This window comes from Lacerta agilis, chromosome 2 (assembly GCF_009819535.1).
Source record: "Lacerta agilis isolate rLacAgi1 chromosome 2, rLacAgi1.pri, whole genome shotgun sequence".
In the NCBI taxonomy this organism is placed as follows: domain Eukaryota; kingdom Metazoa; phylum Chordata; class Lepidosauria; order Squamata; family Lacertidae; genus Lacerta; species Lacerta agilis.
In genome coordinates, this window is record NC_046313.1 from 120,524,863 (window position 1) to 120,541,364 (window position 16,502).

The window sequence follows — 16,502 nt, forward strand, 5'->3', positions numbered from 1 at the left end:
GATCACCTCATTTGTCTCCTGAGAAATCTCTATGGGGGACAAGAAGCTACAGTTAGAACTGGATATGGAACAACTGATTGGTTCAAAATTGGGAAAGGAGTACGACAAGGCTGTATATTGTCTCCCTGCTTATTTAACTTATATGCAGAATTCATCATGCGAAAGGCTGGACTGGATGAATCCCAAACCGGAATTAAGATTGCCGGAAAAAATATCAACAACCTCAGATATGCTGATGATACTACCTTGATGGCAGAAAGCGAGGAAGAATTAAAGAACCTTTTAATGAGGATGAAAGAGGAGAGCGCAAAATATGGTCTGAAGTTCAACATCAAAAAAACTAAGATCATGGCCACTGGTCCCATCACCTCCTGGCAAATAGAAGGGGAAGAAATGGAGGCAGTGAGAGATTTCACTTTCTTGGGTTCCATGATCACTGCAGATGGTGACAGCAGTCACGAAATTAGAAGACGCCTGCTTCTTGGGAGAAAAGCAATGACAAACCTAGACAGCATCTTAAAAAGCAAAGACATCACCTTGCCGACAAAGGTCCATATAGTTAAAGCTATGGTCTTCCCAGTAGTAATGTACGGAAGTGAGAGCTGGACCATCAAGAAGGCTGATCGCCGAAGAATTGATGCTTTTGAATTATGGTGCTGGAGGAGACTCTTGAGAGTCCCATGGACTGAAAGAAGATCAAACCTATCCATTCTTAAAGAAATCAGCCCTGAGTGCTCACTGGAAGGACAGATCCTGAAACTGAGGCTCCAGTACTTTGGCCACCTCATGAGAAGAGAAGACTCCCTAGAAAAGACCCTGATGTTGGGAAAGATGGAGGGCACAAGGAGAAGGGGACGACAGAGGATGAGATGGTTGGACAGTGTTCTCGAAGCTACTAACATGAGTTTGGCCAAACTGCGAGAGGCAGTGAAGGATAGGCGTGCCTGGCGTGCTCTGGTCCATGGGGTCACGAAGAGTCGGACACGACTGAACGACTGAACAACAACAACAACAACGTCGGGATCCATCTCTTTCATTGTTCTAGAGGAGCAGAGAAGCCACAACAAGCTGCAGGGTCCTGGGAGAGAGGAAGAAGCAAAGGGAGCCTCAGGGGCCCTGCAGGGATTCTCCTGCCCTAGATATTCTCCTGCCCCTGGGGAAGCACAAATGGGGCAGCCCCTTCCCAACAGAAGTCCCTTTTCTAAACCTTTCCAGTTGTTCCAATGAATCAGATAGGCTACTTGCCCAAAATAGACTCCCAACAATAACAGATTGAAAAATAAATCTACCAAGAGCGGTGATAGAGGTGCAGCAATCAATCTCAAAAGCAAAGATAGGAAAGTCCCCAGGGACAGATGGATTATCGGTGGCATTTTATAACAAGTTGTTGTTGTTGTTGTTGTTCAGTCGTTCAGTCGTGTCCGACTCTTCGTGACCCCATGGACCAGAGCACGCCAGGCACGCCTATCCTTCACTGCCTCTCGCAGTTTGGCCAAACTCATGTTAGTAGCTTCGAGAACACTGTCCAACCATCTCATCCTCTGTCATCCCCTTCTCCTTGTGCCCTCCATTTTTCCCAACATCAGGGTCTTTTCTAGGGAGTCTTCTCTTCTCATGAGGTGGCCAAAGTACTGGAGCCTCAGCTTCAGGATCTGTCCTTCTAGTGAGCACTCAGGGCTGATTTCTTTGAGAATGGATAGGTTTGATCTTCTTGCAGTCCATGGGACTCTCAAGAGTCTCCTCCAGCACCATAATTCAAAAGCATCAATTCTTCGGCCATCAGCCTTCTTTATGGTCCAGCTCTCACTTCCATACATTACTACTGGGAAAACCATAGCTTTAACTATACGGACCTTTGTCGGCAAAGTGATGTCTTTGCTTTTTAAGATGCTATCTAGGTTTGTCATTGCTTTTCTCCCAAGAAGCAGGCGTCTTCTAATTTCGTGACTGCTGTCACCATCTGCAGTGATCATGGAACCCAAGTTATAACAAGTTAGAAGATGGATCATGGAACCCAAGTTATAACAAGTTAGAAGATGTATTATCAGAACCAATGAAAACAGTACTGAATGGAATTTTAAAAGAAGGAAGAATACCAAAATCATATCACGCTGATAACCAAACAAGGAGCAGATAACCAAACAAGGAGCAGATCCAACACTAATCAAAAATTATAGACCTACATTTTTTATAGTGTTGAATGAAATCATACACAGAGATCAGACACATGTACAATCATATGAGAAACATAATAGATATTTTAGAATATTTAGAAGCAAGATCGGATTAAAAAGCCATTTTGATGCTGATAGACGTAGAGAAGGACTTTGAAAAATCTCTTGGAGCATCATGTAAAGCTATAGAAAAGACAGGACATGGAGAAAATATTATTAGGGGTTTTGAGGCAATATATCCAAATCAGAGAGCCAAATTGATACTAAATAGTGAAAGCTATGGTTTTCCCAGTAGTAATGTATGGAAGTGAGAGCTGGACCATAAAGAAGGCTGATCGCCGAAGAACTGATGCTTTTGAATTATGGTGCTGGAGGAGACTCTTGAGAGTCCCATGGACTGCAAAAAGATCAAACTTATCCATCCTTAAAGAAATCAGCCCTGAAATCAGAGAGCCAGTGTGGTGTAGTGGTTAAGAGCGGTAGACTCGTAATCTGGGGAACCGGGTTCGCATCTCCACTCCTCCACATGCAGCTGCTGGGTGACCTTGGCTAGTCACACTTCTCTGACGTCTCTCAGCCCCACTCACCTCACAGAGTGTTTGTTGTGGGGGAGGAAGGGAAAGGAGAATGTTAGCCGCTTTGAGACTCCTTCGGGTAGTGAAAAGCGGGATATCAAATCCAAACTCTTCTTCTTCTTCTTCTCCACTGGAAGGGCAGATCCTGAAGTTGAGGCTCCAGTACTTTGGCCACCTCATGAGAAGAGAAGACTCCCTGGAAAAGACCCTGATGTTGGGAAAGATGGAGGGCACAAGGAGAAGGGGACGACAGGGGATGAGATGGTTGGACAGTGTTCTCGAAGCGACTAGCATGAGTTTGGCCAAAATGTGGGAGACAGTGGAGGATAGGGGTGCCTGGTGTGCTCTGGTCCATGGGGTCACAAAGAGTCGGACATGACTGAACGACTGAACAACAACAACAGTGAAATGACAGAAGAATTTAAAATAAGTAAGGGGGCCAGGCAAGGCTGTCCCCCTTCGCCTCCACTTTCTATTTTGGTACTAGAAATCTTGGCAATGGCAATAAGGAGTGACCAAGGCATAAAAGGTATAACAATGGGAAAGAATTCGCATGAGATGAAGGCCTTTGCATTTCTGTCCATGGGATTTCACCCAGCATTTCCCTAAGTTTTCTGAAGTCGGCTTTCTTAAAGTCTAGAATTTGAGTCTTAGTATGCTTGGTTGCTCCTTTCCGCTGTATAATAAACTCCAGTAGAGCATGGTCACTCCCACCTAATGATCCTGCCACTTCTACCCCACTAACCAGGTCATCACTATTGGTTAGGACCAGATCTAACATGGCTGATCCTCTTGTTGCTTCTCCCACTTTCTGGACAATGAAATTGTCTGCAAGGCATCATCTGTGTCCTCAGTTTGGCTTGGGGGTCTATAGTAAACTCCCACAATGAGATCACTGTTATTTTTCTCTCCCTTAATTTTGACCCAGATACACTCAACTTGGCTTTGGAGTTTCAAATATTTTCCTCCCACCACTAGGTCTGCGTGGTGTTTGCTCCATTTGGTCCTTGACATTTGGATGATCATCTTCAGCACTTGATAGTGGTCCGGAAGGTAGGAGTCTGTCTCCCTCTCCCACATAAGTCAGTTTAAAGCCCTCCTGATGAGTTTTGTGGCAAAAACATTCCTTCCAACCCTTGTGAGGTGTAGCCCATCACTTGCCAGAAGTCCATCTTCAAGAAACTGCAGACCTTGATCTAAGAATCCAAACCGTTCCTGATTGTACCATTTGCGAAGCCAGTTGTTCACTTCCCCTATTTCCCCCCCTCTCCCTGGGCCATGTTGTTCAACTGGGAGGACAGATGAGATGACAATTTGTGCATTTAATTGCTTCAACTTCCTGCCCGAGCCTCATAATCACTTTTGATCTTCTGGAGGCTATGGCTTGCAGTGTCATTGGTTCCCACATGGACCAAAAGGAAGGGGTATTTGCCAGTGGGTTTTATGATTCCTTGCAGCCACTCTGTTACATCTTTGATCTTGGCCCCGGGGAGACAGCACACCTCTCGAGACATCTTGTCAGGCCCACAGATCACTGCTTCTGTACCCCTCAGTAGGGAATCCCCTATCACCACTACACGCCTCTTCATAGGTTTGGTTGGGATTCTTCCATGTGCTGTCTCTTCCAAGGTTACCTGCATATTCCCGGAGGACTGACTTTGGTGCTCATCTTCATATTCCTGATCAACTGTGATGAGGGAGAGATCTTCAAATGGAGTCTGTTCCTCGTCTTCCATGTTAAGGGAGAGCACTTCAAATCGATTCTGTAGTTCTAAACACTCAGAGCGATCCCTGGGCCTTCTACTTCTATGAGTCACGTTCCTCCATACTTCTAGCTGCTGTGTTGGGGAACTGACCTCCTCCTCAGGGATGTCCCCTGTCTCCTCCTTGGTGCAGATAGTGTGCTCTGCTGCATCCAAGAAAAGCTCCAGCTCATTGATTCTCTGGAACGTAGAAACACGAGCCTGAAGTTGCTGGACATTGTCCTCCAGTAGGGCAACCAACTTGCATTTGCTGCAGGTGTAGCTGCCTACATCCTTTGGCAAGAACACAAACATTGCGCAGGAATTGCAAGTGACTACGGTTGTTACCTCACCCTCCATCTTGAAAAGCTTGAAGTCGGGGGGGGGGGGGAGAAGAAGAAGCCTAGGCTCTCCTCTAATATACGTGTGAGACTTGCTGCCCTAAATTTAAAAGATGAGTTAAACTGCGCGCGCCAATAGGCGCTCGCCGCTGCAGTCCAAGCACTGACTAGCTCCGCCCACAGCTAACCACCTGACTAATCACCTAATCACCTGACTCAGGGAGAGCACACTTCCAAGGTGAAAGTTCACCTACAAGGTCACGGCCAGAAACAAACACACACACAAGCCTGGACAGTCACCCAAAATCAAGAGGCAGAAGCCCTAGAAAACAAGCACAAGCACACAGACAAATAAGGAAACAAATAAGCACACAAACTTTCTCACACACAGCCCCAAAAGGACAAACCCACAAAAGCTACAGTCTCCCAAGCTCAGCTCACCTAGTGCTCCTTCCTCAGTCACTGCAGTCCAAGCACTGACTAGCTCCACCCACAGCTAGCCACCTGACTGACAGTTCATAACTAAATCCTTTCCTTTTATGATTTTCATTTAGTTGGAAATATTGTAACCAGTCTATTACCTTTTCTTTTACTTCTTCAAAGTCATTTAATTTTAATTGGTTGTCGATTTCTGTTAACAGCTCTCTATATGTCTGCCAATTTATCTTCATATTTACTTTTTTCTAAGATACTGCTTCTAATGGGGAAAGCCACCATGGTGTTTTTTGTTCTAATAAATCTTTATATTACTCCCAAACTTTAAGAATCAATTTTTATGATTATTAAAACTTTGATGAACTTTTGCCTTATGATAACCATAGATATGCATGCCTGGTGTTGCAGTTTTCAGACTTGGGGACAGGACTGTGACTGGTTTTGGCACCAAGCCCCTCTGAGTTCAAGGGGTTCTACCTTGAGGTCACTACTGTGCAGACCCTGCCAGCCTTATGAAGTGGGGAGAGGAGCAAACAGAGGAAATTGGAACCACTGGAGAGGTTTAGAAATGGGGCTTCTGTTGTGCTTTTCCAGGGGCAGGAGAATATCTAGGACAGGAGAATCCCTGCAGGGCCACTGAGGCTCCCTTTGCTTCTTCCTCTCTCCCAGGACCCTGCAGCTTGTTTTGGCTCCTTGACTCCTCAGGAAGGATGAAAGAGACAGATCCTGCAAAGGTAGCGAGGATGGAAGGGGGAAGACGGACGGTGGACCTGGTCAGGTTGTCTCCTGCATCCCTCCCCACAACCTCTGAGCATCCGCTCCCAGGGACCTCGGAGAGATCTGGTGAATCCCAGGGGAGTGGAGATGGGGACGTGGAGGGATGGAGCTGGAAAGGTATTGGGGCTTGCTCAGTTTGGGGGTAGGGGGAGGCAAGCAGGTGGATGGAGATGGCCAAGGGGAACACATTTTGGGGCTCTTCGTTGGCTTTTTTTCCACAGATCCTTTTCCTTTTTCACTATTTCATCCAATTTTTCCCCTTGCCTCTCAATTTCTCTTATGGTCTGACAAAATTCTGGGATGAATTTCTATATTTTTTTTACTTTGCCTTCCAATTCTTTAGAAATCCATACGGCATCTATCCATGAGCTGCTATCATAGACATGAGAGTGAACACTTTATCCAACATTTTTCTCTCCATATGTCATTCAAATCCATTGTTTGGGTCATGTCAAAAAAGCCTTTGGTAATCTGCCTTCTTTGGTATCTTTTTTCCTAGCTGACCTATATTTTTCTAAAGAAGGTACACCATTCAGGTGACCCATCAATATCATTTTTTGATCAGCAAACTCAAGTAAGTCTGTTTGCAATTTTTTATTTTAAAAAACTGCTTTTTTCTCATTTGGAGTGTATATTCCAACCAAAATTATTATTTTTTCTCCCTGATTTTTAATTTGCACTATCAATACTCTTCCTTTTTCATCTTTTTGAATTAATTTGGGTTCCAGTGCAGGATTTATATAGAAAACCACTCCTCTCTTTTTTGCACTATCCTTGGAGACAAAATCCATTCCTAATTTTTTATTAATCAGAATTATTTTGTGTGTTTTTTGTGACGTGTGTTTCTTGGAGACAAATAATATCCAATTTCTGTTTACTCACCTCATGCTGAATTCTATTACATTTTGCTTTACAGTTCAATGGTTAACCTTCCAACTCCATATTTTAAGACTGGCCATCATCAGAGTCAATTATAATATAAGGTCCCCCCCCCCATTTTCCCCATTTCTCCCAGCTCCTCCCAATGACAGTTGTTGCAGAGCATCCCTTTGTTGTGCCATTGGATCTCTCCAGTTCTCCAACTCTCTCCTATGTTTCTCCAAAAACTCCTTAGCCTGCATTTCTGATGTCAATTTAACTCTTTTTCTAAAAAAATGTAAATGAGATCCCTTCTGGGTATTTCCATTTATATTTTATGTCTGCTCTTCTCAAAATTATTGTCAATAATTTATATTTCTGTCTTCTGAGTCTGAGCTGGAAAGGTATCTCCCGGAAAACGTCCACTTTCTGGTCAGCAACCATCAGGTTATCCTCAAAACTTTTTTGTAATATTGGATCTTTTATTTTCTTGTTAGTAAATGTTAAGAGGACATCCCCTGGCTACTTCCTCTGTCGGGCTTCTCAGGTACATATTCTGAAACAACTCTCAACCCTTTCTGCCACCTAGTCTTTGCTTTCTCCCATCTATTATCTCAGAAACATACATTTCTAGATTTGATTCTTCATCAGAAATCGGGAAATTCCTCAGTCTCAATATCCTTTCTCGCTCTTTCATTTGCCAAATAAGAACCTGATCCTGCAAAGTTCCCTGTGTCTGCTGTAAACCCCCCACAGCCCCTAGCATTGCTTGATATTCCTCCTTTAATTGGCCCAGATCTTCATTACTCTTTTCCAATTTGTCTACCTTTTTCTCCAAATCTTTAACCTTAACCCCCAATTTCTCAAATTTTTCTGACAGCACAGTATCAGTTTTTCCAAATCTACATGCATTTGCTGTGTCAAATCTTTCATTGATTGGGCCATTTCATTCCTGAACTCAGTAAACTGTTGTGAGAGAAATTCAGCAAAGTCTGGCCTTCCTGTTTCTTCCTGAGCACTTCCACGTGTTCTATCAATTGAAGCTTTCCTCGTGACACGCCCCCCTCTTATTTTGCTTTATCCATATTTTCCTAGAGCGTTTCCCACCACTAAACACTTTGTTTTGCTCTTTGTTGTTTAGTCGTGTCCGACTCTTCGTAACCCCATGGAACAGAGCACGCCAGGCATGCCCATCTTTCACTGTCTCCCGCAGTTTGGCCAAACTCATGCCAGTCGCTTCGAGAACACTGTCCAACCATCTCATCCTCTGTTGTCCCCTTCTCCTTGTGCCCTCCATCTTTCCCAACATCAGGGTCTTTTCTAGGGAGTCTTTTCTTCTCATGAGGTGGCCAAAGTACTGTTTTGCTCTAGTCAAGGTTAAACCTGCTTGTTCCCAGTCAAGCCAAAAATGAAACTGCCCCCCCCACTGTTTTATCTTATTAAAGGTCACTCTATCCTCTCTCAGTCTAATACAAAAATCAAATCCCCCCCTTAGGCTGTGTGGTACCAAAATATCAGAACACAATTAAAATAGATTATACTTCTCGTTCAAGATGTGTGCACTGTCCTCCTTCTCTAAGATGTTAAGTGTCAGTAGCCTATGATCCAGATTTGTAATCCTTAATTATGATGCAAGTTCTCCAAATTATTCCTTGCAGGTAGATCTTGCACTTCCTGGTCTCAGTCGCCATAAAAACTCCAGTTCAAATCCAATTTCAGCTAGTCCAGGTTCTCTTAGCTCTCTGGAAGATTTCTCCCCCAGTAAAAATAGAGAGTTCCCCTGCTTAGCTATAGTTGTAACTTAATGCCAGCCAGTTCCAAGGTAATTTCTTAACTCCAGTATTCAGTTCTGTTTTGTAACAAAGTTCCACCGGCTGTCACTTCTAATCTAGTCCCATTCACAAAAAGGAATCCTGCAGAGCTAATCCGCAGTACATGAAACTGACTTCCTTTTTTGTTTCCATTTTACCAAATCTATAAATTTATGTCTAATTTTCCTTTCAGTCTTACATTTGGCATTTACCTTCTAATTGGAAAATGATGCAAACGTGTAGACCATGTCTTCTCATGTCATTTGTATATAAAATAGCAGGATAAATTTGCTGGAATATTTATAACATGATTCATCATTAGTGGTCAGTGTATGAGTTATTGGTTCATGAATTACTTTAAACTGAAACAAAAAGGGGGGAAACAGAAGAGAACAGAGAACAGAGAACATGCAACATTGCATAGCCGAGTGCCTAGCCAGGAGCTCTTGTGGTTGTTGTGCTTAGATTAAGTGTATGTAATAGTCATTTTTCCTCTTCTGTCACCAATGAAACAATAGAGAGTTGGTCTCCTAATTAAAATGGGAGGGGGGTTCAAAGTGAAGAAAGAGATTAACAAAATTTAAATTTAGACCAAGCAGATTGAGATAACTTCTGATGGGGAATGTTCAGATGAAGATATTGCTGTTTGTATCCTGACCAGAGTGTTCTGCATAAAGAAGTCAAGGAGGAGAATCGTGGGATCATGGACACTCTCAGTAAAACTCTCTGTTGGATCATAAGATCAGTTTTGGAATTAAGCAAGTAACCTCAATGTGATGAACCTCCACTATTTGGATGGAGACCAACAGCATCTGGGATTCTAACATCACTACCATGAACCCTGAATGGAGAGATATCAACTGTTTCCTCTGTGAATGTTCTTAATCTAGTCATGCCTTTTTAAACAATGACCAGGCTTTCCTAAAAACTGCCCAGGACTTCCTAAATGTTGGCTCCAGAGTTTTTAAGAAAGTTGAAGTAAATCTTGTAAGTTTTATTTTTGGTGTTTTAGCTTCTGTCTGCATTTGGTTCAGTTCTTCCCCTATCACAATTATTCATTAACATTGTTCAATAATCTGGAGCTCCCATTTCTTCCTGAGGTTCTCATTAGCTTCTCTCTTCATTGCAGATGGTGATGAACTGGAAGGGAAGAACAAGGGGGACCACAACAGAATCCACATAGTGGAGAAGTCATATAAACATTTGGAATGTGAAGAGAACATTCATCAGAACTCCCAGTCCATCTCCCATCAACGAAAGAGCTGCATTCGAAGGAATAGCCTCACTTCACACAAAACAACACAGAGTAGGGAGAAATTGTATCAGTGCAGAGAATGTAGAAAGAGCTTCAGTCGGAAGTATTCTCTCACTTTGCATGTAAGAATTCATACAGGGGAGACACCCTATCAGTGCTTGGAATGTGGAAAGAGCTTCAGTCAAAGGTCCACGCTCACTTCCCATCAAAGAATTCATACTGGGGAGAAACCCTATGAGTGCTTGGAATGTGGGAAGAGCTTCAGTAAAAACGCCAGTCTCACTTTGCATCAAAGAATTCATTCAGGGGAGAAACCCTATCAGTGCTTGGAATGTGGAAAGAGCTTCAGTCAACGCACCTATCTTACTTCCCATCATATAATTCATTCAGGGGATAAACCCTATCATTGCTTGGAATGTGGAAAGAGCTTCAAATGGAAGGGTCAACTCACTTCCCATCACAGAATTCATTCAGGGGAGAAACCCTATCATTGCTTAGAATGTGGAAAGAGCTTCAAATGGAAGGGTGAACTCACTTCCCATCACAGAATTCATTCAGGGGATAAACCATATCAATGCCTAGAATGTGGAAAGAGCTTCAGTCAGAGGGGCAATCTCATGTCCCATCAAAGAACTCATACAGGGGAGAAACCATATCAGTGTTTGGAATGTGGAAAAAGCTTCCAGGATGGGTTTAAACTCACAAGCCATCAAAGAATTCATACAGGGGAGAAACCTTTTGAATGCCACATGTGTGGAAAGAGCTTTAGTCACAGCCACCATCTTAGTTACCATCAAAGAATTCATACAGGGGAGACACCCTATCAGTGCTTGGAATGTGGAAAGAGCTTCAGTCAAAGGTCCACGCTCACTTCCCATCAAAGAATTCATACTGGGGAGAAACCCTATGAGTGCTTGGAATGTGGGAAGAGCTTCAGTAAAAACGCCAGTCTCACTTTGCATCAAAGAATTCATTCAGGGGAGAAACCCTATCAGTGCTTTGAATGTGGAAAGAGCTTCACTAGTAGCTCCAATCTCACTTCCCATCACAGAATTCATACAGGGGAGAAACCCTATCAATGCTTTGAATGTGGGAAGAGCTTCAGTCAAAGTGCCCATCTCACTTCCCATCAAAGAATTCATACAGAGGGAAAACCCAAAAAAACCCAAAAAATATTAAACAACCATTACAAAATACAATTGTATAGAAAATAGAAAGGGCGGATAAACTAAAAATACCCTTTACGACATTTGTATCATATATATCATATCATTCATAAACACATAGAAAGGTGGGATCCCCCTGCTCTCCCCTGGGTGCCCCCCTCTTCTCCCCATCTCCCACCCTGAGAGATCCTTCCTTCCCTGTGTTCCTTGCAGGTCCCTCCCACCTCCAACTGTCCTCTTCCTGTGTGTGTCCTCCTTAATTCAAAATACAGTGGTACCTCTGTTTAAGTACTTAATTTGTTCCGGAGGTCCGTTCTTAAACTAAAACTGTTCTTAACCTGAAGCACCACTTTAGCAAATGGGGCCTCCCGCTGCTGCTGTGCTGCCAGAGCACGATTTCTGTTCTTATCCTGAAGCAAAGTTCTTAACCTGAAGCGTTATTTCTGGGTTAGTGGAGTCTGTAACCTGAAGCGTCTGTAACCCAAGGTACCACTGTAAAGGAATCTTAATATAATAATACAAAAAGAGATGAAAAGGAAACACCCATTTCTGTCTGAAAATCATCTGTAGCAACAATTACTCAGAATATTCACTCCAGAATATACCCAAATGTATTTAACATCCAGCCTTTTTCCTCCCTTCCATAAGATGACACTTTCCCTACATTTCCCTCCCTTGCCCAGCCTTCAAATCTTAAGCCCTCAGATAGTGCAATATGACTCTTATAATGATCGGCTAATAATCCAAATTAGCATTTCTCCAGTTTCTCCGTCCAGTTTCTATAAAGCCTTTTAAAAACTGTTCCAACAAATCTCAGCCAAGTCATAACCCAAAATTATTGCCTCCTTGAATGTTCACCCAATCCTGCTTCCTCTTCTTTCTTCTTTTCCTAGTTGTCAGGGATCTGCCCTCCGTTTCCAGCGAGCGGAGCAGTTCCCCCTCTAGTGCTCAACAGGCAGCCAGGTGGAGAGAGGGCTCCAGGATGCAACAGAGAGACCTGTCATGCCCAGGCAGACCCGCTCTGAAGGGGAGGCGCCACTTCCGTCACCCCAATTGCACAGAGGGGTCAAATGTCGGGGGAGGGGTCATCTAAGGGTCCCCAAAATTGCCTGCTCAACACAAAATTGCCTGCTCAACACAACCTCCTGCCTCTCCCAGCGACTCCTTTCCAACGACTCCCAGCTTCTGACCCACACATTCCCCTCGGTCTCTTTTTCTGGGTCTTCAATGCCAAGGCGCTCCATGTCTGGATGGAGAGCAGAGCTCCAGAAGCTTCTTTGGAGTGGATGTATCTGGATCCCAATAAATCACGCAGAGGCAAAGTTCATTGGCAAAAGAAGAACTTTAGACTAAAGGTTTCTCAGCTTCATTACTGGAAAAAAATTTCAGGAAACTTAGCAGACGTGAAAGTAAGAAAGAGAAACCAGCCCTCTGAGCTCACAGATTTTTCTTTCTGGCTCAGCGTGACCTTTGTATTTCAATAAAGGCCTATCTTTCCACTTGGATACTTCCTCCTTTTCTTTTGGGTTTCTGTGGGTGACCTCCAGTCTAGGAACTTCTTTTTGAATTTCTACTACATATACTTGACTGGATTTAAAAATAAATAAATCTGAAAGTGATTTGTAATGAGACTGAAACACTAAAATTATTGTTAGAAACTAGTCTTTAAAACATTAAAAAAATGAATAGGCAATAAATTTTAAACTGAAAATTTTCTTACTGTGATGTTCAATTTACAGAAGGGGGGGAGGAGATATTCTGAAGCAGAGCCCATCTTTTTCAAGGGATCCTTATGAAACTTGGGAATGTCTGCATGTGAGCCCATCTCTGCATCTCCCATAAAAACCACAGAGAAGGTGGCTGGAGCCTGAAAGGGGAAAGCCTTGGCCTCGAACGCAGGCCTCAGGGATGCTTCCCCCCCGTTTCCCCCATGGAGACCTGGGACCCCTTCTCCTTCTGAAGGGACCTCCGAGGAGGAAGCCAGGGCAGATCAGTCCCTGGACCTTGGAGGCGATTCCTGGACTCAGCTGGAAAGTGCCACATCATGTTCCTTTCCCCATTTGCCAGGAGCCTAAGCTCCATTTGGGGGTCCTCCTTCCGCACCCCAAGGTCCCTCCAAGGCCTTGGGGAAGGAAACTGAGGCAGGGTCTGCTTGCTCCCCAGGGCCCTGCAGGGGATTCAGGGTGGGGGGCCTGTCTCTTCCTCTGGCCATTGCAGCCCCCAGGAAGCCTTGGAAGAAAGGCAGGAGACCCTCAACAGAGGACAGCCGAGTCCGGTTCTTCTCCGCAATGGCTTCCTCTTCTGAGAGCTCCCTCTCTTTCTTGTCTGGGCTGGACTGAGAGGACCCCAGTTCAGCCAGTTCCTCCAGAGTCCCCCCCCCCCGGGGCTCCAGTGGTCCCCATAGACCTGCAGGGATCCTGTTGAACTACTGCCTGAAGGGGAGGAACAAGCGAGGGCCATCCAGAAAGGGCTCCAGGGGCCAGGAGGGGGATCTCCTGCCTGATCTTTCCCCTATTCCTGCAGGTGGAGCCCTTCTGCTTGCACTGACATTTGCTATTTTGAGGGAGCCCAATAGCGCCACCTACAGCACCTGAGCTTTTAACACACCCACAACTCTCCTTGAATGGAAAACTGTCAATAGGAGGGGTATCTCCTGTTTCGTCTGGGAATATTATTCCACCAGTCCTGCCTTTTCAAAACAGGATAAGGCTGGTCTGAGCTGCCCATGCCTTTTAAATGCAGGCTTCAGAGATGTTAGGGACAAGGAGGGCTATCCTGTCCAGTTTCCATTTTTCCTTTCTGCATCTTTCTGCTTTTGGTTGAGCAAAGAAATGACTGACCTTGGAGATGGAGCAGATTCCATGATTGAGCCAAATTCAATCCATCCCTGGAAAGAGCCAGGCTTTTTGAATCTCCAGTTCCCATAAATAGGTTAGGTAAGAGCAGCCAAAAAGGCAGTAACTCCCTTTGCTTCTTCCTCTTTCACAAGCATTCATTTGCATTGTTCAATCATTTCAGACTCTATTCCTGAGGCTATTATCATAATTAATTATACTACCCTGGGTTGTAGGTTGTAGGTGGTTAATGGGAAAGGAAGAAGAAGGGAGACGACAAGAAAATCCTCGCAATGGAGAAACCATATAAATATTCAGAGTGTGGAGAGAATTTCAGTCTGAGCTCCCTCTCCACTTCCCATCAAAGAAAGCTCTTCATGCAGAAGGATAATCTAATGGGGGGAAGAAATGAGTGCTTGAAATGTGGGGAAAGCTTCCTTCTCAGCTCCACCCACGATTCCCAAGAGATACTTCACACAGGGGAGTGTTTCGGAAAAGCTTCAGCTGGAAAACCAGTCTCAATTTCCATTAAATAAAACACAGCAGGGATAATCAAAGAATTTTAGAAAATGGTATATGTAACTGGTATCAGGAAACTTGATGAGGAATTAAGGGGGGAAATGCTGTTGACCCAGAATGGTTACAAAAAGCACAAGCAAGAATTACTCAGTTTTACATGAATAAGGAAAATGAGGAGGTGGCTAAGTAACAGCAGGAGCCAGATACCATGACCGACCTTCTAGGGTCTCAGCAGCTCTAAAGATGAGCAGAAGTTTTGGGTCCAGCCAGCTCAACTGCTAAGTCATCTCTGGCATGGAGACCAGTAGCTCAAGTCACTCAAGGCCGAATTCAGGCTAAGAAAGCAAATTTCAGAACTATCCTCAGGAGATGCTAAAACAAGAATATAAGACTCCCACTCCAGAGTAGGAGTGGCTGGGGAAACCCAGCCCAATGGGTGGGGTATAAATAATAAATTATCATTATCATTATTGCTCCCAACCTTCTGGGACAAATGAGGGATTGTGAGTCATTGGGGGCTTGTAGTACTAACAGAGGACATGGAACACATAAAATTCCTTTTGTCTGACTGTAATATAATTCTTGCCATCCTGTTGGGTACTTGTTAAACCTTCTGGAAAAAATTCTAGCTGAGTCTGTAGAACCAGATAATACAACAATATCTCTCTTCCTATCATTAAAAAGAGATCAACAAGGGAAGTTAAAAGATCCCACAGGGCAAACCAGGGCAAAAGGAGGTCCTTAAGCACAAAGATGTTAAAATGGGCAAAACAGTGCAATTTAGAAAAGTGGACTTTAGAAAACTTTAGAAAACTTGCAAACTTGATCAGGGCATCCTGATCAAGTTTGCAGATGACACCAAATTGGGAGGGGTGGCTAATACCCCAGAGGACAGGATCACACTTCAAAATGACCTTAACAGATTAGAGAACTGGGCCAAAGCAAACAAGATTGTCTTAATATTGAATACGTGCCGACCACAAGCGGCCCTGCTTTTCATGCTCTGACAATTTTTCAAGCTCAAGCTAGTTTCTTATCTGATAAAGTCAAGTGTGTTGACCACAAATCACAGTTTATGCAACCTCTGTGCGTCTAGGTTAAGCGTTTTTAATCCAAAAGGGACCCCTGACCATTAGGTCCAGTCGTGTCTGACTCTGGGGTTGTGGCGCTCATCTTGCATCGCTGGCCGGGGGAGACGGAGTACATCTTCCGGGTCATGTGGCCAGCATGACTAAGCTGAGCAGCACACGGAAACGCCATTTACCTTCTCGCCGGAGCAGTACCTATTTATCTACTTGCACCTTGAAGTGCTTTCGAACTGCTAGGTGGGCAGGATCTGGGACCGAGCAACGGGAGTTCACCCCGTCATGGGGATTCAAACCACCGACCTTCTGATCAGCAAGCCCAAGGCTCTGAGGTTTAACCAACGGCGCCACCCGCATCCCTTAATAAATCTTAATAAAAAATCTGTAAACAAAGAAAAGGCAACAATCATTTCATTTCCGATACCTTTTATTTTACACCACTGTAAATTGTAAAAAATAAATTTAAAATTTGTTGTTTGTTGTTGAGATCCATTGATTTTGGCTTATTCAACTTGCCCCCCTCACCTCTCCTTCAGCCCTGGAAGGAAAAAAACAGACACACGGCATGCATTTCTTTTCAAAACATGTTTATTCTCCAAGTTGGCTCTGCCCCACGGGGCTTACAATCTACAGCAGAATCTACACAGAATGGGGAGGGGGCTACTTTTGGGCTCTGGGTGCGGAAAGTGGGGCAGGTCCTTGTCTGTATCGAGAGAGAGGGCCGGCCGAGGGGAACAAAAGCTGATCTGCATGGCCGTCTCTGCAGGGATGTTGTGGGGAAACAGGCTCCTTTTGCACCCAGGTCTCTAGAGGGGATAAACTTGGGTCTGGAGTGTACCACTTCAGATCCACCAGAGGGGTAGGTAAAGGGACACCCGATGACCCATATTCTGTAAGTGGAGGATCCCTGATTTATTTTTTGGGGGGGTA

General features: G+C 44.2%; 1 protein-coding gene across 1 annotated transcript in view; it reads left to right on the top strand.

Moving 5' to 3' along the window:
- Positions 1-3,785: 3,785 nt before the first annotated feature.
- Positions 3,786-16,502, top strand: part of LOC117042267 (zinc finger protein 850-like) — a gene marked incomplete at its 3' end in the record, with an annotated part of 33,448 nt that continues 20,731 nt past the window's right edge. Inside the window, exons 1-3 of the mRNA XM_033141797.1 lie at positions 3,786-3,802; positions 5,937-6,161; positions 9,843-11,078. Of these exons, the coding sequence (XP_032997688.1) occupies positions 5,978-6,161; positions 9,843-11,078 (1,420 nt within the window). The remainder of the gene's footprint in view (positions 3,803-5,936; positions 6,162-9,842; positions 11,079-16,502) is intronic.